Source organism: Protobothrops mucrosquamatus, unplaced genomic scaffold, assembly GCF_001527695.2.
Source record: "Protobothrops mucrosquamatus isolate PMUCROS unplaced genomic scaffold, P.Mucros_1.0 scaffold1091, whole genome shotgun sequence".
In the NCBI taxonomy this organism is placed as follows: Eukaryota; Metazoa; Chordata; class Lepidosauria; order Squamata; family Viperidae; genus Protobothrops; species Protobothrops mucrosquamatus.
In genome coordinates this window covers 567,760-591,718 of record NW_015387316.1, presented here as the reverse complement: position 1 = coordinate 591,718, position 23,959 = coordinate 567,760, and the positions used below count along the sequence as shown (strand labels likewise).

The 23,959-nt window shown below is 38.1% G+C and overlaps 1 protein-coding gene across 1 annotated transcript in view; it reads right to left on the bottom strand.

Annotated features, from left to right (window-relative positions):
* MDGA2 (MAM domain containing glycosylphosphatidylinositol anchor 2) overlaps window positions 1-23,959 on the bottom strand; it is a gene marked incomplete at its 3' end in the record, with an annotated part of 498,834 nt that overhangs the window by 154,244 nt on the left and 320,631 nt on the right. Inside the window, exons 7-8 of the mRNA XM_029284905.1 lie at window positions 10,138-10,467; window positions 4,218-4,511 (exon numbers count right to left, since the gene is read on the bottom strand). Coding sequence (XP_029140738.1) covers window positions 4,218-4,511; window positions 10,138-10,467 — 624 coding nt within the window. The remainder of the gene's footprint in view (window positions 1-4,217; window positions 4,512-10,137; window positions 10,468-23,959) is intronic.

Here is a 23,959-nt window from a genome sequence, read left to right as displayed (position 1 = left end):
CATTTATTGCATACAAGTAAATCCAATATCCTTTAGCACAGATTAACAAAATTGTTGCAGCAAAACTTTGGGCAATAATCTTATTTCTGTGGCATCATTCAACATCTCAATATATCAATTTGATCCGGACATTCTTGGATTACCTGCTCCCTTTCAGATATGTTAGACTTCAATGACCCATTATATAGTTTGTAGCATAATGGCTGGGGATGATGAAATTGCAGTTCATAGCAATAGCTCTTAAATTTATATACTGTTCCATAGTGCTTTACAACACTCTCTGAGCAGTTTACAAAGTATTAGCCCCAACAATCTGGGGCCTCATTTTACTGACCTCGTAAGGATGGAAGGCTAAGTCAACCTTGAGTCTGTCAGAATCAAATTCCAGCCTATGAGCAGAGTTTGTCCACAATACTGCATTTTAACCATTGCAACATTATCTATCTCAAAGGTGGCTCTTTTGAGGAGGATGCTACAAGCCAGGCATGTCAAACTTGTGACGTCACGTGACGTCGTGTGACGTATCGCAGCTTTTTTGCCATTGCCGGCAATGGGGTGGGTGCAGCTCTGGTATGATGAAACCGGCCCATGGGTCGGCAGTTTGACACCCCTGCTATAAGCTATCCAGGCATAATGGAATGTTATATTTTTTTAAAAAAATAAATGGGGCGACTTTGGTAAAGGAAATAAGGGTTCCGGGAATCCAGAAAGCTGAGCAATGGATGATGTCCAGTCATTGAAAAGTCAGTTTGGTGTGACACCTTTTTTAGAATGACTCCTGCTCACATTTGATACAGCCATTTTGGGAGGGAAAAGGTTCCCATCATGATTCCTAGTAGTTCTAATTTTGCTCCTTCTTGGCCTGCAGGAATCATAAAAAAAACCATACAAAATGTTGGAATCATCAATTTTTTTAAAAAAAAAATATCATCTCTTTTTTTTATTCTCAGAAAGTGATTCTATGGATATATACTCCAAAACAATGGGCCTTATTCCCAAGGTAGATATATCGTTTGATTGACATTTAGAATGGTTTTAGTTTATGTTTCTTGTTTTCCAAAATAATAAAATAACTATCATGAATCATATATTCCCTCCCCACACTTTAAGGAAGCCATTGTAAAATTCTGAGATATATCCTATTCATAGTTTATGATAGCGTTATTGCAGATGGAAATTGATATAATTGTTTCCTTTTTTTAGAAAGAAAGAAAGAAAGAAAGAAAGAAAGAAAGAAAGAAAGAAAGAAAGAAAGAAAGAAAGAAAGAAAGAAAGAATATCGTAATAAGGTGCTCTACTCAAGCTAGCTGTCATTAGAAATTTAAACATGCCTTTACCTGTCAAAAACAAAGAAAATAAAAATGTTCATACTGTTTGGGGAATAAGGTCAGCCAGATTATATAACACTTACTACCATTTTTAAAAGTATTGCTGAGCAACAAGAAAAACAACAACAACAACAACAACAAACCAATGCTAGAACAAGCTCCTAAATGTATTTTCCTTGCAATATTAGCTGGATTGGAATCACTGTGGCATTTTATAAAAGCTGTCAAAAACAGTCACCAGAACACACACAAATATTTACATGTACATACAGTGTATTACCCATATTTCATGTACCTAAATCAAACTGAAGTCCAGTCAATGTTATCTTGGGCTAAGCTTTTAGCACAGACCTCAAGAATCATTAGCAAAGCCTTACTAGAGTCAGCATCTCCTCTCCTGCAAGCAGCAAAATATCTACCTGAAGAACCATTTTAATGGAAAAGGAGAGAAAAGGTCTCCCTTTCCTTTTTTATATAATAAGCCATCTAAGGCAAGCAAGCAAACGATCGGACCAACCTTCTCTTTGAGACACTCTTAGACAACAGTTCTAAATTATTTTTACACATTCTATTTCAATGCTTTTAAAGAGTACCGAGTCCTTGTCCTTAGCTATGAATTAAGGCTATATGCTAATTCAAAGAGAAACAAAGTAGGGGCACAACATCTCCCCCCCTTTTGTTAGACAGGGCCATATAGATGTGTATGTCAGTTGTTTGAAATCTTCTCACTATATTCTTTCTCTGAAAGGGAATTAGGTGAAGGATAGAGAACATTCAAGATATTTGTGGCCTTATTAATCAAAACACTTGCTAAAAAGCACAATTTGGCAAAAAACCCGAGCAAACTGTAAAATCAAAATAGCTACTTGCAGAGAGTATTTGGAAATCCATGGTAAAACCCACGGTGGGAAGCCAGCTGTTATCTGAACATATAAGAAGCAGATCATCCAGTAATGTCATGATTTCTTGGACACATGTTATATGAACACAACCACTGCATTTGGTTAACCTAGGTCTAATGTCTTGTATGAATCCAACAAATATATATATATATATATATATAGATCAAATTGGCAATTGTTTCCCAAATCTTGTGTTAGTCAGACATGCTGGACTTCAACCCCCACAATCCCTTGTGAGCATAGCCACTGGCTAGGAGTTCAACTGTGGAAGTTGAAAAGAAAAACAGCAGCCTAGTTCCCAGAAATTGAAGCACTGGTTTGTACTCTTAAAGCTTACTGCTCTCTTGAGAGAAAAGTATATGTCAGTATCTTTTTTCTCTGATAGTTTATCTCTTTTATTTTAATCTACATTTCTCCACAATTCCCGCTTTCTCATGTTTTGCTTCCTCTCAGACATAGGTTTTCAAAGCACGCTTCCAGCAAGACAAAAACCAATATTTCATTGGCTACTTGGAAAAGAAATTTCAAATGTCTCTATACCTACAAAGATCAAAATCATTCAAGCCACAACATTGTATGGAAGCAAAAGTTGGACTTTGAAGAAGCAAGGTAGGAAGAGTATTGATGGCTTTGAACTTGGAAGCTGAAGAAAACTTGTGAGAATACTGCCAAGTACTGCCAAGAAAACAAACAGATGGATCACTGAACAAACCAATCCAGAGTTTTCATTTGAGACATAAATGACTAGACTCACATTATCCTACTACAGCTACATCATGCAAAAAAACTCAGCTCACTGAAGGAGGCTCTAATGTTGGGAACAGTGGAAGGGAAGAGAAGAGCACAACCAGCAGCAAGATGGCTGGACTCAGTTCCAGTGGCTTTGAATGCACACTTGCAAAGCCTAAAAGACCAGTTTAGGGACAGATCATCATGGAGAAATTATTTCTACAATATGTGTTTGCTCTAAGTCAACTGCAATTTGATGACCCATAATCAATCATTGGTTTGCAAAGGGACTGGGTCTTTTTAATTGTTCTAATGAAGTTTCAAGCTGGAGTTAAACAATTTTGGCCCCTCAGCACATTTTGTCAGGCCAATTTTTCACTTGAGAGGGGAAGCTGGAAGATCTCCATCTTAGATTCAAGACCAAGAACAGACCAATTAAAACAGTTCTAGAATATGCCATTAAAAAAATAAAGCCTGTTTACATTAAAACAAGATTGATACCCAGCATTTCATTTTTATTTTTTGTTTTAAAAAAATGTTCTGTAATTTACTGGTGGGATTTACATACCATATTTAGGTAGATTAAAAATGAAGTTGTATAATCTGCATTTCAGCATCTTTGGGAAACCAGCCAAAATCTTAGCTTCCTGTACAAATATAGCTATCATTGTAAACCATATTATGTTTTATTGTTTGAGCAAAACATGTTAAATAAACATAACAATAGGTTTTGTCATGATGAGTGAACCCTGCCAATGAATGTCAGCATGACTTAATAGCAAATTTATTAAATATTTTTTTCCATTCAGGGAAGAATAAGGGATACCCTTTACATAATAACATACACCAATTTCTTCCCTGTTCAAACTAACCAAATCTCTAAATCCAGTTTAGTCAAAGGTAATTGTTGTTTATGGCAGGGGTGGGGAACTATGGCCCCTTTACGACTTGTGGACTTCAACTCCCAGAATTCCTGAGCCAGCCATGCTGATTTGAGAATTGTGGGAGTTGAAGTCCATAGGTCATAAAAGGACCATAGTTCCCCACCCCTGGTCTATAGGCACCCAAATATTGCAGTATCCTCTTGCTTCAGAGAGGACAGTGTTGCAAAACCGAATTTCACATAGAAGACTAACAACTCAACAATCTACACAACAGAGAAATATGAATCTGTTGATTGAAATGAAATCCCCCAAACATTATTTTAAAATTTAACATTGCTGCAGAAAAGGTGGAGTAAAAGGGAACAGAGACTTACATTGTACGATCAGCTGTACCAATGCTTCCCTTGGCTTGACGTTAAATCCATTATATTGACTGGTTTGACACCTATAGGTCCCTGTCATCTCCCTTGAGACATTGACAATCCGCAGGATCCCATCATAGCTCTCCATCTGCATTGTCCCATCTGGCATGGGAACTTCCTTGTCTGCCCTGGACCAGAGGATGATAGGCTTGGGTTTCCCGGTCACCTGGCACTGCAGTTCAATGGTATCTCCTTCTCTGGTGACCAAGGGTGACTTTTCTTGTGGAACAGTCAGGTTGGGTGGAACTTCAAATGGGTGCAAAGGGGAAAGGAAAGGAAGAAAACAAGAAGTGGAAATGAAATGGTTAGTACGTGAGAGTTCTGTGTCATTAAATGTCAAATTGGACAAAATAAGGCATAATTTAGGAGGCACCCAACCAGCTCTGGAAAGGTATGACAGAATAACATAATGACAGAGTTGGAAGGGACCTTCTAGTCCAATCCAGTGCTCAAGCAGGAGACCCTATACCTTTTTAGACAAATGACTGTCCAATCTCTTCTAAAAACATCTAATGATGGTGCACCCACAATTTCTGGAGGCAAGTTGTTTCATTGATTAATTGATCTAACTATCAGAAAATGTCTCCTTTATAGATTGGTTCTCTCTTTGATTAGCTTTCATCCATTGCTTCTTGTCCTGCCTTCAGGTACTCTTCTTTGTAGCAGCCCTTTATATTTTGGAACACTGCCATTATGTCATCCCTAGTCCTTCTTTTCATTAAACCAGACATACCCAATTCCGGCAACCATTCCCTATATGTTTTAGTCTCCAGTCCCCTAATCGTATTTGTTGTTCTTCTCTGTATTCTTTCTAGAGTCTCAACATATTTGTATTTTGTATTATTTGTATTGTATTATTTGTATTCAGTAAAGAGGATTTCACATCTGAATATATTTTGATATAGTGTTATACACATCCCAGTGTAAGGAACAAGGATGAGTAATTGGTAATTGTTCTTACTGTTAGGAAATTTCTCCTTAGTTCAAGTTTGCTTCTCTCCTTGATTAGTTTCCATCCATTGTTTCTTGTCTTGCATTCTGGTGCTTTGGAAAATAGGCTGACCCCTCTTCTTTGTGGCAGCCCCTCAAATATTGGAACAGTGCTATCATGTCACCCCTAGTTCTTCTCTTCACTAGTCTAGACAAACCCAATTTCTGCAACTGGAAGTAGGAAATGACCAGGCTGAGCCCAAGAATGGGGTCAAATTTTTCATCATTTTGGAGTTGCTATACATCCACAAGAGAACTAAGTCCAGCCTCCCATAATTCTGTAGACTCTTATCTAGCACCAATTTGCTTTGACCATTAGTAGATCAGATTCTTGGCTGTAGGTGATGTGATATAAACCTGTAGTACTTTTGAACTCTATCCCACCTCCTGGTTTCTTGTGCCTAACAAGAAGAACTTTTCTGTTGTGGCCCTCACCCTCTGGAATATTTTCGTGTCACAGGTGAGATCTGCCGTCCATGTTCCTGGCTTTCCAGAAGAGTCTAAAACTAGGTTCTGCCACTTGGCCTGAGGCCCCAACAGAGACCTGTTACATTGGGGTTGACTGACACGGTAGAGAAAATTTAATAATTAATTGGTTTTTATTTTTAACTTTTTATTCTAATATTAGTATTATTCTAATAATCTAAGTGCAACTGTTTTTTGCACTTGTTAACTTTTTATTATATTGTAAGCCACCCACCTAAATACATTATAAATAAATAATAAATAAATAAATAAATAAATAAATATAGAAATATAGAAATAATCCAAATCCAGAAAAATAGGTTGTTTTCTTCTTGTCCATCACTCTATGTTTTCTCAGTTTACTCAATCTGCTATACTATACAGAACTAAAACAACACTAAGAAAAGAATGTAGACATTATTCTTTTTTTTCTCCTTGAAATGTGACTACGTTAATGCTCTTCATCAAAGAACTTGACTTGATTTTATGATGATTGTATTAGTTTTTAGATCTTGCTGTGGTACAACACTGAAAAACGAAGAACAGTTTTAACTATAGTGCTACTCCTGCAGTTCCATAATACAAATACACACAAAAGATATATAAACAAAAGCAGCAAGAACCATATTCAGTTCATCTAAAAACCAGCAACCTGTCCAACTCCTACTCTTTGACTAAAATTAAACAACAGCTATCAATTGTGTGGCAGAACATCACTGCTTGTGAGCACTGTTGAAAACAACATGTTGGACAAAATTGACCACACAAAGTAGAGTATTACAGTATAGTACAACATCACCCTTTGATTATTGATGATAATAGATCCTCCTTCCTTTTAATCAATTGTTAATATTCCTTGCCACTTTAAATTTTGTAAACTGTTTTTATGCTTTTAATATTTATTATACACCAGCCAGAGTCCCTATATGATACAGATAGGTGGTTTGGAGTACCACTTGAACACCATTGGCACTGGCATAATTACCATCAGTCAGTTACAAAAGACAGTTCACCCAGTTAGACCTGGATGCTGTGCTTGGATAACAAGATGGTGCTTGTTATCCAAAATGCGGATCCTACACCTATGAGAAAAAAAACACTAAGATGACCCTGACAATGAGTTGCAAAAGGCAATTTTACTCAGAACAGCTTACATCCTGCAACAATATCTTTAACACCATCAAACATCCACCTTTGTCTATCCCAGGTCCTTGGAAAGGACTTGATAGGTGGATAAAAATGCCAAATCCACTCTCAATATCTGGCTGACTGTGTGACAAACTATAATAATTAACAAGATAACCAAATGGAGTTATGAGTAAAATAACAAAGGGCAAATTGTCCAGAGCATCCATTGGGAGAGGTCAACAATGCCAAAACAGTGGGGCCTTTAAAAAAAAAAAGCCATTTCTATTAAGTGGTGGGGCTTCAGTTGCCTGGTTGTGCAGCCATCTTGAGGTCATTCCCATACAACTGTATGTAAAGCCTAAAAAAGACCCAGAAGTATGTTTTGCAAAACCTCTGGATTTCATCTCCCTCTGTTTGTTTCCAGGGATAAAAGGAAGGGGGGAAAAAGCTTCTCAATTAAAAAGGGCATTTTCTCAGTCAATAAATGGCAATATTAAAAGTGATGTTTTTTAAATGAATGCCTGCAGCTTGAAAATGCCTTGACTGAGTCATTAATTATATAGACTAGAAAATTACTTTTATTACGACACCAGACACTTAAAAAAAACATTATTAAGCACTTTTGAACTAAAAAGAAAGAAGATTATTGCTTTCATACCCTGTCAAGGTTACCCAGAGCACACAGCAGTCCACCAGAAGGACCAGAGACCCAGTGTTTAATAAGAAAGTAACATTTAATTGGCAAATTTCTTTTGTAGATTAAAAAATTAGTTGAAAGGAGAGCAACCCACTCTGATCTATCCTATTCAAATTAAAGACAGAATATAAAAGAATATGAAAATATATTTGATAGACTATGGAAACATACTTTTAAATTGCAAGTAACACCTTTGAAAAACAAGATGGAGGCCAATAATATTTTGCCTATGGAGAGAAATAATCTAATTCAGTGGCAAGTTTAAGCTAGGCTGGCTGGGGAATTCTGAGAGTTGAAGTCCATACACCTTAAATTTGCCAAGGTTGAGAAACACTGATCTAGTTGAACTATTGGACCACAATCTTGTTTAACCAGGTTGATATATGGGCTTTACCAATCAGTTGCAAAAGCTCTGAAGAATTCAGACAAAGAAAAAAACCTACTATTGTATATTTGGGATGGCTGAATTTCCACACCATCTGAAACTGTGAATGGTCTGAGTCTTGCTACTCAAGAGTCTTTTAAATGAAATGCTGAGGGGTGACCTTAGAATCTCTTTTGAACAAAACAGGATGCAGGGCAGGCAGTTTCCACACCATGGATTCAAACGGAGAGCGCAAAGCTAGGTGAAGGATTATACATGGGGTGTCATGTTAAATCTGGTATTACCAATACACATTTCCAAGTTCACTGAACCGAAAGATAGACAGATGATAGATTTCAAAAATGAAAAATGCAAGGTAAGCTGGCATTCCACAAAGCCAAATGCTTGCTTCTGGCAACATATTTATTTAGAAGAATGACTCCAAGTCACACAGACAAGAATAGAAACTGGAAAAAAAAGTTGGACTTTTGAGAGGATGCCCGTCTGCCAAGCAAAAGGACAAAGCTAAGGTGAAGTGATACATAAAATCCTGCAGAGAGGTGTCAGGATGTATCTGCAGATTATTTCCTGGTAAATGGATGTTTTGGGATTGACTATAATCTTCTACAGCAGTCATTGAGTCTCATCTTTGAGAGTTTTTTTTAGAGTTCCATAACATGTCTCCAGTAAAGGCTCAGCAACAATACTTAAATGGGACACCCAGGAGAAAGGCTGTCTCCTTGGAAATGCCATCCACCTACAGCAAAAAGATCATTTTTCTTCCACTTCTATCCGTTTCCAGGGTACAGTACCTTGTTGAGTCTCTAACTTCCAGAATCTATGTATGTTCTCACCTAACAGTTAGTATGTTACATATTTAAATTTAGAAAAACCTTTTTTTTTTCATCAAGTTTTGGACATGGCTTGAAGTTCTATGCTTCTGTTGTTAGATTTTGCTCACCATTTTGAAGTATGAAATTAGATTTATTATTGGAACTAATTAGACTTCAAGATTGCTTTTAAAGGAATTAATACATTTGCATGCCCAATTCATTTCATGATATATAATTTCTGTGTTAGTTATTTTGAATTTATTTAACAAAAAATATAATGTATATAAATCCATAGCTAAATAATTGTTAACATGGACTTTGGTAAGTTAGTAATGATTTTACATACATAGTAAGATGTCCACAGTTCTTTTATGACCAAGGTGATCCTACAACAGATTTGAGAGTATTAGCACCCTACAAGCATTGGTTTTGCTCTTTCTCTCTTTTGACTTTTCTTTACACATGGTGAAGCACCATGTCCAGTGGGTAGCAATCTATCACTGGCTGAAGAAGCTATGAAAAGCTTTCAGGTACAGCCATCTGATGGATTCTTCTGATACATCCAATTGCTCTTCCAAATGAATCTATCTCAAGAAATGGTAATGCATTGGTTGCTTTCTGTTGGAGGAGAAACACTCCACGAATAGAATGGCCCTCTCTGCTTCAGCCTTGCAAGACAAATATAAGCAAATATTATTCATCCATCATATGCCAGACATTTAATAATATCTGCTTGATAGCACACATACAGAGATACACATGTTCTGCCTTTTGGCATATGTTTTGCTAGAACTGAAATGAAATACACCACCAAACAACCATATCCCCCACTCCTATGAGCAAAGCTATTTTCAGATCAAATGTTTCTCATATTCATTCCTACATCAATGTGGAAGTGTTTTGAAGAGTTATAGCACAGTGGCAGCATGTGTGCTTTGAATGCAAAATCTCCATCAGTTAGTTCCCTGTATTTTTAAGGTGACTGGGTAAAAAAATCCATTGTGAAAACAGCTGCTTGGTTAAACAGGGAGTGTAACAGGGTCTTCATGCTTTTGAGAGTAATTTGCAAGGGGAAGATTGCCAATGGCTAATGACACATAAACAGGAGAAGAACAACTTATTCTTTTTCTAAACTTTATATTGCTGATATCCTTTCTTTGTGACACACTCTTATTTCTCTGTCTTTCACTCCCACTGAAGAAAGTGTATCTTCCATAAAACTAGTTTGCAGAGGAAAAGGTATTTAAATTAGGCTAATGGTTGCAGTTTGCCTGTTCCATTGAATTTCAATGGAAAAATTACCTGACTTTCTTTCAGAAAGCTTCCTATCTTCCTAAAAGAATTGGCACTGAACTCCTATAAGTGACCTATGGGAAGTTACAGAAACACCCTCACCTGTGCTACTGGAAATGTTGACATCGATGCTGATATCTGAGATGCCACCACCTTTCAGAGCTGCAACACATGTGTACGTCCCAAAATCAGTGAATTTCAAATCAATGATGTCCAGATTGGTGGTTCCTGGAGAGACATCGGGATCTGTTTGAGTAATCACCATCCTTTCAGAGCTGCGCAGTGGCCGACCATTTTTAAACCAACTGAACATGAGCTCTTCAGAGGGAACTGCTTCCACTTGGCAAGAGATCTTGACCTCTCTTCCTATCTGAATGTTGTCGTCTTTATGATATGGGTCAGGTGTGATCCAGAATCGTCCTTTCTTCAAGGCTAAAATGGGGTAAGCAGAATATGAATGAGTTTGATGCAACACTGACATATTTACGCACAGGTCATGACCAGTTTGATAAGTTTTGAATATAATAATCACTTCTGCAAATGAATCATGCCTTGAAGTCTATGCTTCTTCTTCCTGCAAAACACATTAGGCTTTACATCCAGCTACAGATAGTTTACAGAATAAATCTAAAATATGAATATAATAATAATATTTTTTTATTTTGCGGTCACAGACCAAAAAAATATGAATATAAAAATAAAACCAACAATAAAACCATTTCAAAAGAAATGCAGTAGAAACAATCCAAATAAAGCTATAACAAACTTGGCGTGTTCTCCATAGAACACCCTCTCCATACAAGCAACATGAACAGTCAATCAATTCCAAAATCCCTCTGAAATGCAATAATTTACATTTTCTTTTTGAAAATAGCAAAATAGGCTCATTTGAATTCCACTGCTGTCGATAGAGACAAAACTAAGATCTTCTTTTGGATTTCCACCTGATATATTTCCCACAGAGGGAAACATTCCTTCTAGGGTTAAACAACAGAGAGATAATTTAATTTAATTTAATTTAATCTATTTTCTCACTGTCCAAATCTGAACTGTTTCTAGATGGGTATAATAAAAAACTAAGCAGAATAGTAAATACAATATAATATTTTGACCTATATATGAATTCGTTTAATAATTATAAGAAAATAATGAAAAAGAAAAACTGATGGCAACTGACTGAGTAATTATACACACACACACATACATATACCCTCAAACAATTTGACAGGGGTTGCAGAGAGAACAGCCTGAGAGAACAGCCAAGACTTTAAGACTTTCTGGAATACCACTGTGGCCAGGGAGTAGGGAATCACATGGATAGTAGGGGGAATCTCATTTTAGAAGGCAGTCATCACAAAGTAGAAAGTATGTTTCTTGAGTCTGGAAAGATAACATTGTGTAATTGAAGGAACCCAGAGTGTGCCAATCCTGTCATTTTGTACCAACTGGACAGACTTCACGAAATATAGGCAGTCCCTCAGATAACCAATCCCTTTTTTTAGAGAGTAGGGAAGATAACCTTGATGAAAATATGCAGGAACCATTACTAGGCAAAAGTAGATGAAGCATATCTTAAGCAGAAAATATTCATAAGACGCTCAGACAGACACCTCCCTAGCTCACAACAGTATAAGAAGGAGGAGGAGGTATAGTACAATCAGACTTGCAAGATTCTGTTATCATAACCATTCTCAATAAAAACAGTCTTAGCCTCTTTTATCAATGGATTTCCTGCTCTGCTCTAACTTAATGGGACTGACAGCTATATAGGTCATAACCAGCACCTTGAATTACACTTAAAAGCATTCTGGTAACTAGTGCAGCTCATGAAACAGAGGTATCATGAGGGCATACTGTCTATGCCACTGAATTCTGGGTCAGCTGATGCTTTGAGTAGTTTTCAAGGACAGCCTGGTTTGAGTACATCACAGTAGTTACCGTGTTTCCCCAAAAGTAAACCTGCCCCCAAAGGTAAGTCCCAGCTGATTTTCATGGGGGGGTGTTGGCTAATATAAGCCCTCCCCCGAAAGTAAGCCCTACTTAAGGGCTTGCACGGATGGCCTGCCGCTGATTCCGTCTGGTTTCACCATAGACACAAGGTAAGGGGGGATCTGCCAGTGCCTCTGTGACAAGGCCAAGCTGATGGGGGAGGGGGATCTGATCAACAGTACCGGTATACTGGTTCCTTACCGCTGCCCGGCTTGTTTCGTGGCCTCATGGCAGCGGCATTGGGCACAATGCACGAGGCAGCAAATGGCCGGTTTCGGCACAATGCAGCCATTTGCCGCCTCAGGCATCATGCCAAATGCTGCTGCCAGGCCTACCATATGTTAACTCTAACCTCCACTGCCTCCCAACCTAATGGGAAATGGGAAGCCCTGGAGGAAAAAATGGGAAAAAAAATTCCCATTTGTTTCCAAAGCAGTTTGGAAACAAACGGGGGAAAAACCTGTTTTTTTCACAAGTTTTCCAGGCCTTCCCATCTCTAACCCACAATGCCTAACCCCAACTCTAACCCACACTCCACCCAGGGCAACCACAATGCACCCACACTCCACCCAGGGCAACCACAATGTGCCTCCCATCTCCTGTTAGGGTTGGGGGGCAGTGGGGGTTAGAGTTAACGTACAGAAGGCCTGGCTATGCCCTTGCGTGTGTCTTAGCAGATATTGCTGCCAGTGGCACTGATACAACCGTGTCTAAAAACCTAGTCTATTTTTTGTCTTACATAAAAAACTTTCTTTTGAAAGTATTAAGTTTTAATAGCTGATAACAATACAATGACCTCACATTAGCTTTATTTCCCTCTCTGAAAGGTATTACTTAAAATAAAAAGGATAAAATATTGTGTGTGTGTGTGTGTGTGTTTATATGTGTGTATGGAATTAATCAATATTAGCTAATAGCTCTAAGCAGACACACTGGGCTTTATAGATATTATTTGCAAATAATCTTTGTGCCAGCAGCAGTACGTGTCTCTCACATCTTGCCTCACATTGGAAAATACCCAGGAGGAGGAAGACCCTGGCTAGACAGTTTGTTAAGTAAAGGTTCCAGAAAAATGCAAGCTCCAGATGACAAACACTGAAATGCAAAATTTAGCACTGTTGTCATGTACTCCACAATCTGCTAGACTCTAAGACTTTGTATTGGTTTGAATGCTTCCCTCCTGGTATTTCCTAGGAGGAGAAGACCTAGATAAAAATAGGACATGGCTAAATGTTTGTCTGTCTTGTGCAGTAAGCTATATGTTCCCAGCCAATATTGTCACTACAAACAGTAAGGCTAGGGACCAGCTCTTCATTTTGGGTAAGAACATCATTCTGAAGATAATCATGGATATTTTACACATTTCCCGACAGCTCAGCAGTGCATACTGGGACAAATCCTTTGAGAGGCATCACAGTTCTCACCCAGAGGTGCAATCCTCCATCTCTTAAGAAGACAGAAACATCACATTTTTACTCAGTGTGTTGGTAACACTGATAACATCTATAATCTGTTAAGAGCTTGGGCAAAGAAAATATTTAGATAATGATTGATTTAAAAATCAGCAATATAAATACGGTCTCCAATTACAATCCTCATAGAATACTGGAGGGCCCCCCATCAAATGTTAATCACATACCAAAAACAAAGTAAACAAGTTACCCAACTTTTAATAGCTATTATTTTAGCAGAGGTACCCTGATTTTCAGAATTAGAGGGACGTACTGATTTAAGTTCAGGGGTGAAGATTTTATTACCCGTCAGATATTTATGGATTGCAGCTTCCCAGACACATGAAATAAATAATCCACAATTCCAAGGGCTAGATTGATTCAGGTTTCATCCTCCCTGTTTTTGAGTTCCAGCCTGCATTTTCAAAAGTAAATTTTAAATGTTTTTGCCTAATGGGAAGATAGATCTAATTGTGCAGACAAAACAAGCAGCCTACTGAAAACTCAGATTCTATCTATGGTATTTCAGGCAGTGTGGTTAGGAAAGGGGGGGGAACCAGAGGTGTCTGTAGGATCTGAAGCTTTCTTTCAAATGGCAAGAGCAGTAGTCTGCTATTGCAATGGATCTGCATTTGATGTTATGACCGAGACATAAGAGGGCAGAGCTTGGGTTGCAGTGTGGCAATGCTGCTTTTCCATTTGCTTTCTCTATAGAGAAAACCCCTTTCTACTTGACATCTGGCTGTTGGAGTAAATATCTCCCTTGATATCCAGCAGGCTGCCAGTCCCACCTGGCTTTTCTCTTTCTCTTTCTCTCTCTCTCCCTCTTTCTCTAAAATAGAAGCAAGCACGTTTCAAAGCAAAATGCCAGCCTTAAGCATGATCTTTGTAGAATGCTCTTTTCCACTGGGCCCTACACAGAATAAAAGCATTCTTTGAAAATAATATTGGAGGTTGGTTGCTTAATTATATATTTTAAAAGACAATGTTATGTTGAGAAGTGATAGATAGCATCTTTGGAAGGCTTTATTCTCTACACTCCAAATATGCTCAAACTTCCTTAAAAGTTTGTCAGTCCGTACAATAAAAAAAAAACCTGTACTAATGGATGGAAACAATATGAGATAATTAATGTGTCATGAAGTAATTGTGAATTCCTAGTAACCACATAGATTGATTTTCTCTGTTCCTAACTTGGTCTTTCAGGACTTCCATTGGAATACTCATCACCACTGTAACTAGTAATTCTATCTTGCTGCTGGTCATCCTCTTCTCTTACTTTCTACCTTTCCCAGCAATAGACCTTTCTCCAGACTCCAGAGAGTTAAGTCTTTGCATAATGTGGGGCATAATTTGAGCCTGCTCCTTTATGCTTGAACGATAACCTTGTTCAATGATCCATTTCCTTGTTTTCTTGGTTGTATGTAGAAGACTTCTGAGAATATCATCCCTGTCCATTCCTATCCAGTTTCTTCAAAGTACAATTCTGAGGTGAGACTATTACACATTTCTCCATTTATAACTTATTTCTTTTTCTTTCAGACACATCATTGAGACATACACAAACTTCCTTCCTCCTTTCCATGCCTTGCCATCTTTTTGTGGACCTGTTGCACCGGTCAAATGTGACTTGCTGTCTTATAACTGTTAAATTTCTGACCTCTGGTTGATGCCTTCTAGTTTGGATCTGATCTTGATAAATTGTTTCTTTGTGACCGATCCTGTGGCAATTCTCATTTCTGGTAACTAGTCTCCAGATGCGATCTGGTGGCTTCCTTTGTTTTTCAACCAGCTCTGCACATCCACATTTTTCCATGAGTTCAAATTCTGTTTATCTATTTCTCTGAACAGGAATTCCTGCTCTTTGCATTTTGTTAGGGTCCCTCAAAAACACAACATATGTAGCCACATCAAAAGCTTCATTGCAAGCTAGAATGAAACCACACACATGATATGTGAAAATGTAGTTTCCATCTTACACTATAGCAGTTCAAAGCCTTTGCTTCTTGTCCTGCCTAAAAAATGACTTTTCACCCTGCATTTCATGGCCTTAATAATTGGTTGTTGACATGACTGACATTACTCTTCTGAGAACCACTGATTGCAAACTTCTCTCTCACAGATAGTAGAGAAGGAGGGACACCAGACAAAGAATAGGGAGGGGGAAAAATCTGATTCTTCTCCATTGGCTGCTATATTGGGATCTTTATTAGAGCCGAAGGCTTGTAGTTCATTATACTTTTATATACCAATATAACCATACAGTATGTAACAAGAAAAGCCAACCAGGTAATATTCACTGGGAATGGAATTTTCTTGAAGGACCTCTTATTCACCATACAGCCAATTACAGTCTGAAAAGATTCCATTCATATGAATCAAAACTTACTTATAGGGAGGAACCGACAGATGTCCCTCCATGCACACAGAGGGTCCCTTTCTAATGAATTGTGGGTAACATCTGGGGTGCATGCAATGTATAATGCTGTTGTGGACAGGCTGGGCTAGTGGGCACAAGTACAATCTTATACATTCAGTGAATTAATAGAGATGGTCATAATGAAGCTTAATGAGGCTCTCAGTAAGAATTTAAGAGAAATTTCCATGTTCAGAGACAGTAGATCTGGGAATACCAGATGCAAGGAATGATAGGCAGGGATAGCTATTAGTTTTATGCCTGGCTTCTAAGCATTTGGCTTGTTGATGCTGCAAGCAGCATGCTAGACTTACAAAGGCTTAGTCACAGATACGCCGGGGTCATTACTACATGCTTATCTATTTATATATTCTTTTGGGGGCCTGGGGCTTGCAATTGGATGTATGCAGCTTTAAGAGCTGAGTACCAGCAAGCTTCAGCTAAATATAAGCTTGAGGTAAATATATAGCAACACAAGATACACACACATTCATTTCAAATGTGCATTCACCACTTTTCCTGCCCTGCATGGTTTAAAATACTTCCTTAAGATCTTTTCTTCAGTGTATACACCACTCGCCTAGTTTCTGATTGGACTTAGCACTTAGTGGAAAAATCCCCCATCATTAAACTATCAGAACTCTCTGATTAAATGTAACATTGGACATCCACATTTCATAAAGGAAGCAATCAAATACAAAGGCTGATCCATGTTTTATTTTTAAAAAGTAAATAATAGCAGCCCAGAATAAATGACAGCTGACTAGGGCTAGCATAGCAATTCTCACTGTTATTCCCATTTCCATTAGTTCAAAGGATCCTGGTAAAAGCAGGACCTATTAGCACCATGGAAACAAAGCCATTCTCATGTGGCATTAGCTTAGCATTGTCTGCTATGAAGTACAACCCAGCACGGCAACTGAATAGCTGGAAAAGTTGAATATTCCCCTACAACTATGGAGGAGTGACAACAAATTATTCATGCTTTTCTTTAGTCAAGCATCAGGGACTTCAGGGTAGCTATCACAAAGTAGAGAGAACTCTGGAGACCCCTTGTTTCTATTTAATAATCTATTTCCAAAATGTACAGGCACCACAGTTATTGCAAAGGCATAGCAGCATGCGTCAGTTCAGACCTTCAGAAATTACAGTCATTTTTGAGCAGAGCACCAATTCTAAACACAATCCCAAACAGCGCTCTTAAAAGACAAACATTTTAGATGAGTTCGATACCAGTGGAGTAACATATAGGAACAATTTTGAAACATGAAGGTTTTGATTCAAGACTTCAGCTTGGATGAAAAATTTTCTGGCTAGATTTAAGGAAGTTTCAAGGAGATAGCAATAGCACTTAGACTTATATACTGCTTCATAGTGCTTTATAGCCCTCTCTAAGTGGTTTATAGAGTCAGCATATTGCCCCCAACAATCTGGGTCCTCATTTTACTGACCTCGGAAGGATGGAAGACTGAGTCAACCTTGAGCCAGTGAGAATTGAACTGCTGGCAGTCAGCAGAATTAGCCCGCAATACTGCATTCTAACCACTGTGCCACCATGGCTCTTGAGATGGGGAACATTACAATGGATGGGAGAGAGAGGACCTTGTGATAATGTGGATTACACTATCATTAAACTGTAGATTGCTGATTGAAGCTTGTAGGAAAGAAAGGTTCAGTTGTCTTTTCCAACCTTGCCCCCTCCAGATGTGTTTGGATTAAAATTCTGAGAATGTTCAGCCAGCACATCTGAAAGATGCCAGATTGCAAAGGTAGGTTGACTTGAATCTGCAACTGCAATGTGATGATCAAAGGAAAGGCCACTTTGTGCTTCTACAAGTAGATAAGGAACTTACAGTTTCTTCAGATGTCTATGGGATTCTTCTAATTTTCTGATTGTATGAAAAAAGATTAAAGGTGAGCACACAAGGACAGGTTTTCTTCCTCTACCTATTCACTTAGGGAGGGGATCTCTTTTGAGTCAGACAACATTTCCTATTGATCTATAAAATTCAAAATCCAGAAGGAAAAAAAATGCCAATATTTGGGAGGTCAGACAAGTGTTTTGTTTTAAAAAGTAATGGAATGGAATAGAATAATAGAATAGAATAGAATAGAATAGAATAGAATAGAATAGAATAGAATAGAATAGAATAGAATAGAATAGAATAGAATAGAATAGAATATATAACAGAGTTGGAAGGGACCTTGTAGGTCACCCCCTGCCCAAGCATGAGACCCTACACCATTTCTGACAGATGGCAGTCCAGTCTTTTCTTGAAAGCTTCCAGTGGTTGATTGTTCTCACTGTCAGAAAATTTCTCCTTATTTCCAGGTTGAATCTCTCCTTGATCAGTTTCTATTTGTTATTCCTTGTCTGGCCTTCAGGTGCTTTGGAAAATAGGTCGATCCCTTCCTCTCTGTGACAGCCCCTCAAATATTGGAACACTGCTATCATGTCTCCCCTGGTCCTTCTCTTCCCTAGACTAGTCACGCCCAGTTCCCAGTCCCAGATGTTGAAGAGTTGCTCTTATTTTAACTTCTGTTGGCTTTCTGAAGCCAAGTTGCCTTACAATATCTCTGTGTCTTGGCAAAATAGAAGTTTCTCCTTTTTGGAACAGCTATTCAACAACATGATTAATACTGATGGGTGCGTATTTTCTCCAGAGTCAAAGGGCATGGCCTTAAAAATAGAACTATGAGAAGATTCAATATGGAAATTTCACTTAAAGACAAATAAATCAAATCTCCATATAAAATTAATTAGTTGAATCAAATCAATTTGAACTGACAAGTTGATTACTTTTGTACATACAGAGAAACAATTTGTTTTTTGAACAACAGAATTGCACAAATCTGAGGATCTGATATTCCAAATAGCATTGTTTTGATGTTCCAAATAAAAATAATGTTTCAAATTAAAACAATATATTTCAGATTGAATTGATGATGCAAATCCAATCCAAAATGATTTGCATACTTTATTGAATACCTTATTCTAAGGAGCAACTGTGGAAAAAGGTTACATTCTCCACAGGATACTTATGTACTTGTAGGATGCACATGGCTAGCTATGTTGTGACACAAATTCTGGATGGTAAATTATTGGCCTGATCCAGCTGGATTCCTCTTATGTTCTTAAAACTATGCTAGTTTGGCATTAGCTTTTCTGATTTTTAACACCCATCTGTCAAGTGTAAATAACCAGTCCACATTGAAGGTCCAATTAAACTGATTTATTGCTAAACAGCCTGTGCACAGGAATCTTCTCAACTAATAGTTAGCACCTGTTTGGACTTAGATGAGGATCAATGGAATTCAAAGGGGGGCTTAGACTTAGTCTACTTGTAGGAATTCTAGGCTGATCCCTCTCTTAACTCTGCCCCCTAGGTTCTGCCACTCTACCTCCTACACGATATGGAAACTTTCTTAGCTCATCCTTTTTATCTGATGAGATCAGGAAATGAAATTTGGGAACTTTTATATGCTGAACACATCCCTCTGAATTGTCTAGATTCATTACTTAGATTCCAAATCTTTATTAGGTGCTAAAACAACACAGATTTAAATATGGAACCCTACAAAGGGAATGTGCTTAAACCAGGGCATCACAATTCATTTATTTATTAATGCCTTCAAATCATCTTTCCTTGTAGATGGCAGGAGTTTCCTATCCTGCTCTTTGTGAAGCCTTGTTCACTCTTCAACTTTAATCAATTCATAACTTTCAGAAACTGTTAGAACAATTAAGTGGTGAGCCATTATCCTACCAGGATATCTCCAAACTTTTAAATATCAAATAATTACTTGGCACTTTATAAGACCAGATGCATTCACATTTTCAATTTAAATGCAAATACTGTTGAAGGATTTACACAGGTTGGTACCTCTAATTTTTATAAATGATTGTTTGGAAATAAATAGATAAATGGGAAAAAGAGAAATGAGGACCAAGGAAGAAAAAGCAAGATAACTCAATTTTTTTTGAAAGTGTAGTATTGTAGCACTTTCTTTTTATCTAGGATTAAGTTGATTAGCTGCAAGTTATTTTGCAGAAATTCTGCAGGGTTGAGAGACATCATAGAAGTAACGTCTTTCTAGATTCTGTTCCCTGGATTTTCACCATAAAAAGCATCTATGACAGGATATGATCACACATCACACTGTGACAATGAATGTCATCACTCTGACAACTGAGAACCAGCAGCCAGTGCCTTTCGAAGTATGGACTGATCACAAAAACTTAGAGGCACTAAACACTCTGCACAAACTTTCCCCTAAACAAGTACAATGGGTGCAATATTTTAACCGCTTTAATTTCACCCTAAAGTACATACCGGGAGGAAAGAATTTTTTAGCAGATGCTCTATCCAGATTACCTCAGTATAAGAGCCAGTGAGAATAAGTCAACGAACTGATCATGCCTACTCCACAGATCATGTCTCAATTAATTCACAGAGGGTCCAGCCCACAACAAAATCAACCCCCAATGATTCTGTGTCAAGAAAGCTGAAACAGGAACTTCTCAACGATCAATGGTTTAAGGACAATCAAGCTGCCCTAACCTTCAGGGATGGATTAGCCTACAAAGGGGGAAAATTATATTTGCCTGAGACCCTTTGCCTCCATGCACTTCAACACAGTCATGATATGAAACAAGCCAGATATTTTGGCTATTTGAAATCGCTACATTTGATTCGCTGTCAGTTTTGGTAGCCAGGTTTGAAAAAGGACATAGAAAACTATATCAAAAGCTGTGCAGTATGTGCCACCCTGAAAGGAATTCTGGGGAAACCCCCTGGGCTGTTGCAGCTCATTGAGGACCCTTCCCAGCCATGGGAAGAGATTGCCATGGATTTTATAGTTGAGTTACCTGAAAGCAGAGGACATATGGTAATATGGACTGTGATTGATCTTTTTCAAAGCAGGCTCATTTTATCACCTGCAAGGGATTCCTGTCAGCCCAGAAACTGGCCAAAATGTTTCTAAAACACATTTATAGATTACATGGCACACCAAAATGCATAATCTCTGACAGGGGGGGTGCAGTTTACGGCCAAGTTTTGGAGAGGGTTTTTCGCAATAATTGGTTCATCGCAGTGGTTGTCATCGGCTTTTCATCTGTCTACGAATGGGGCAGCTGAAAAAGCAAACTTGATGGTGGAACAATACCTTAGATGCTATTTGGACTATCAACAAACAAACTGGACTGACCTCCTCCCTTTCGCTGAGGTGGCTTACAACAACACCGTTCATAGCAGCACTGGTTTTACACCTTTTAAGATTGCTACGGGGAAGGAATTCAATCCAATACCTGAGTATCCTCAAGGACCCTCTACCTCCCAGACTCTTGACCAATGGCTGGCAGGGTGGAGGGAAGTATGGGACAAAATGAAAATTGTGCTGAAGAAAGCCTCGGAGTCTTACAAAAAACACCTCATAAGAAAAGGCCCCCCCAGAGATCATTCCATGTTAGGGGTAAACTTTACTTATCCACAAAATATCTGCGACTCAAATTGCCTAGTAAGAAACTGGGACCAAAATACCTTGGTTCTTTCCCCATTGTCAGAATCATAAATCCAGTTACAGTGGAGTTGAAACTCCCATGATTCCTAGGAAAAATTCACCCTGTTTTTAATAGTTTCATAAACTAAAACCTTTCCGCGGGTCCACTTTACGAACTCCTCCCAAGAAAGCACCTGATTCCCTAATGGTAGCTGGACAAACACATTATGAAGTAAAACGTATACTTGATTCTAGAATTTTTAAGGGAAAGTTACAGTATTTAGTACAGTGGAAGGGATACCCATTATCACATCCCACTTGGGTGAAATCCGATGATGTGAAAGCTGACAGACTCATCTGTAAATTCTATGACAAACAACCCAACAAGCCAAGGGGAAACCCTTAACCTATGCTTCTGTTTAAATTGCAGATTACACCTTTTTGTTAAGGGGAGCTGGATGTCAATGCTGTAACAATGGATGTTGTCGCTCTAACAACTGAGAACCAGCAGCCATTTTTACTTTTGCTTTTAACGTGCCTTTCTATTCTTTTAGAGTTCAGAGGTAGTAGGGGGGATGGGGTAAATGCCTGAAGGTTTAGCTAGCCATAACAATGTAGAAGTGTAGGAACTCAAGGACATGTTCTGATAAGCTTTTGGCAGGCTCTGAGAGGTTGGAGAGAAAAGCCGTGTTTTGGGCTAATTGGGTAATGTGATTTATGGCAGCTCTTGTGGGGTGGGAATTGCAATTTGTTACTTTATATTTGGGAGGAGGGAATCTCATTCTTGGGTTCAACTATGTAAGTGCCGATACTTTGATTCCTAATAAAAAGTTCTTTAAGGAAGAAATCTTGCCTTGAAGTTCTTTTAACTGGTTTCATCTATTGGAACCATGACACTTTAGTAATAAAATACTGGGAAAAGTTAGAGCTAGCAGGGGATGAGCAATATGAAACTACACATAGAATAATTACAGCCATAAAATCATAAGGACTACCAGTATATGGCAGTCAGTTGTCACAAACTAACAACCGACTGCCATATACTGCTAGTCCTTGACTTATGCCCACGATTATGACTGGAATTTTGGTTATAGGTTATGATGGCCTTAGGTCGAGGCACTCATGTGACCAGACTTGATTTTATGGCTGCTTTTATAGTGTCATTAAGCAAATCACACTTAGATCTCTTGTGGGTGCAAAGGGACTCATGACCGATGATGTGTTTGACTGCTCCCTCAGACTTAGCCTGGTCATCTCCTACAGAGTTGTAACTCAAAAGGTCATTAAATGACTAGTCATAAGTTGAGGACTATTTGTAACTCAGACTGAATAGTAACAGAACAAATCAGAAGATCCTTAGGAAACTAATATTACCCTTTTGATATATTTGGTATATTTCCCTATTGAATGAGCTAACCTTTTAGATAATTGTAAACCACTATAATACCTCCTCCTCCTCCTCCTCATGATAAATATATTTGATTCCTTTATGTTTTCTCGTAGGATTAATTTCCAGATCCCTCTGTTATACATGGTAACCCTCTTAACTTGTTCTAGCTTTTCCATCTACATTTTAAGTCAGTGTTTCTCAACCTTGACAATTTTAAGGCATGTGGACTTCAACTCCCAGATTCTTCTCATCAAGCCCAGTCTCATCATTTATGTATCTAAACCTTTGATTTTTTTCAACTTTTATAGAAGATTTTACATTTACCACACCAAAATATCATTCTGTTGGATTAGGTCCAGTGTTCAAAACTGTGAAAAAGATGTAGATGTATATAAGAGAAATTAAGCCAAAACTTAATTAAGCCATAACTGCAATAAATGCCTGTTACACCAATCTTGGAACTAACTTTAGACACTTGCTATGAAGTAGAATGCAGTACAGAACACATAAACTGAAACATGAATGTATTGGAATGGTGAGAGATCTCTCAGCTTTACATGCCAAATTTTGTGTCACTAATTGGGAATGATACATGTCTTCGTGGTTCTCTCCCCCTTCAGTGGAGAGTATGAAATGATCATTATGAAGCACTGGAATGGAAGAAGGGATTTTGATCATTAATAACGTAAATTGCAAATTAGCCTGAAATATTTCATTCCAGCTTTAAGGAAGACTTATTGCAGAGTAAATCCATTTAAACACTGGAAACTTATCTCTGAAAACAGACTCTGTTTCTTTCACAAGTTTTGTTTTGATTCTTCAGCAAAATGTGGTTAAATTGGGAAAGAGACATTAATTTCTTCAAATAAGAACTCATTTGTTTCTCATCAGACCTACTCTTCAGATGCCAATGGTAATAACCATGTTAATACATTTGAACATGATAGTTAGCAAATGAATGACCAAGGACAATGGCCAGTAAACTGACACCAGCTACTGTTTGAGGCTTGGCATCTGAGGCACAGTACCTTCCTTTCCTCTGGCAATATCATGAAGAAGAAGATTGCTGTACAAGCTTCCATTTATCCAGAACTCTCTTCCAGTGGCTTGTCCCAAAGATGCTTTTTCAAAAGGCAACTGGACTTTCTTCATTTTTCCTTGAAGACATTACACTTC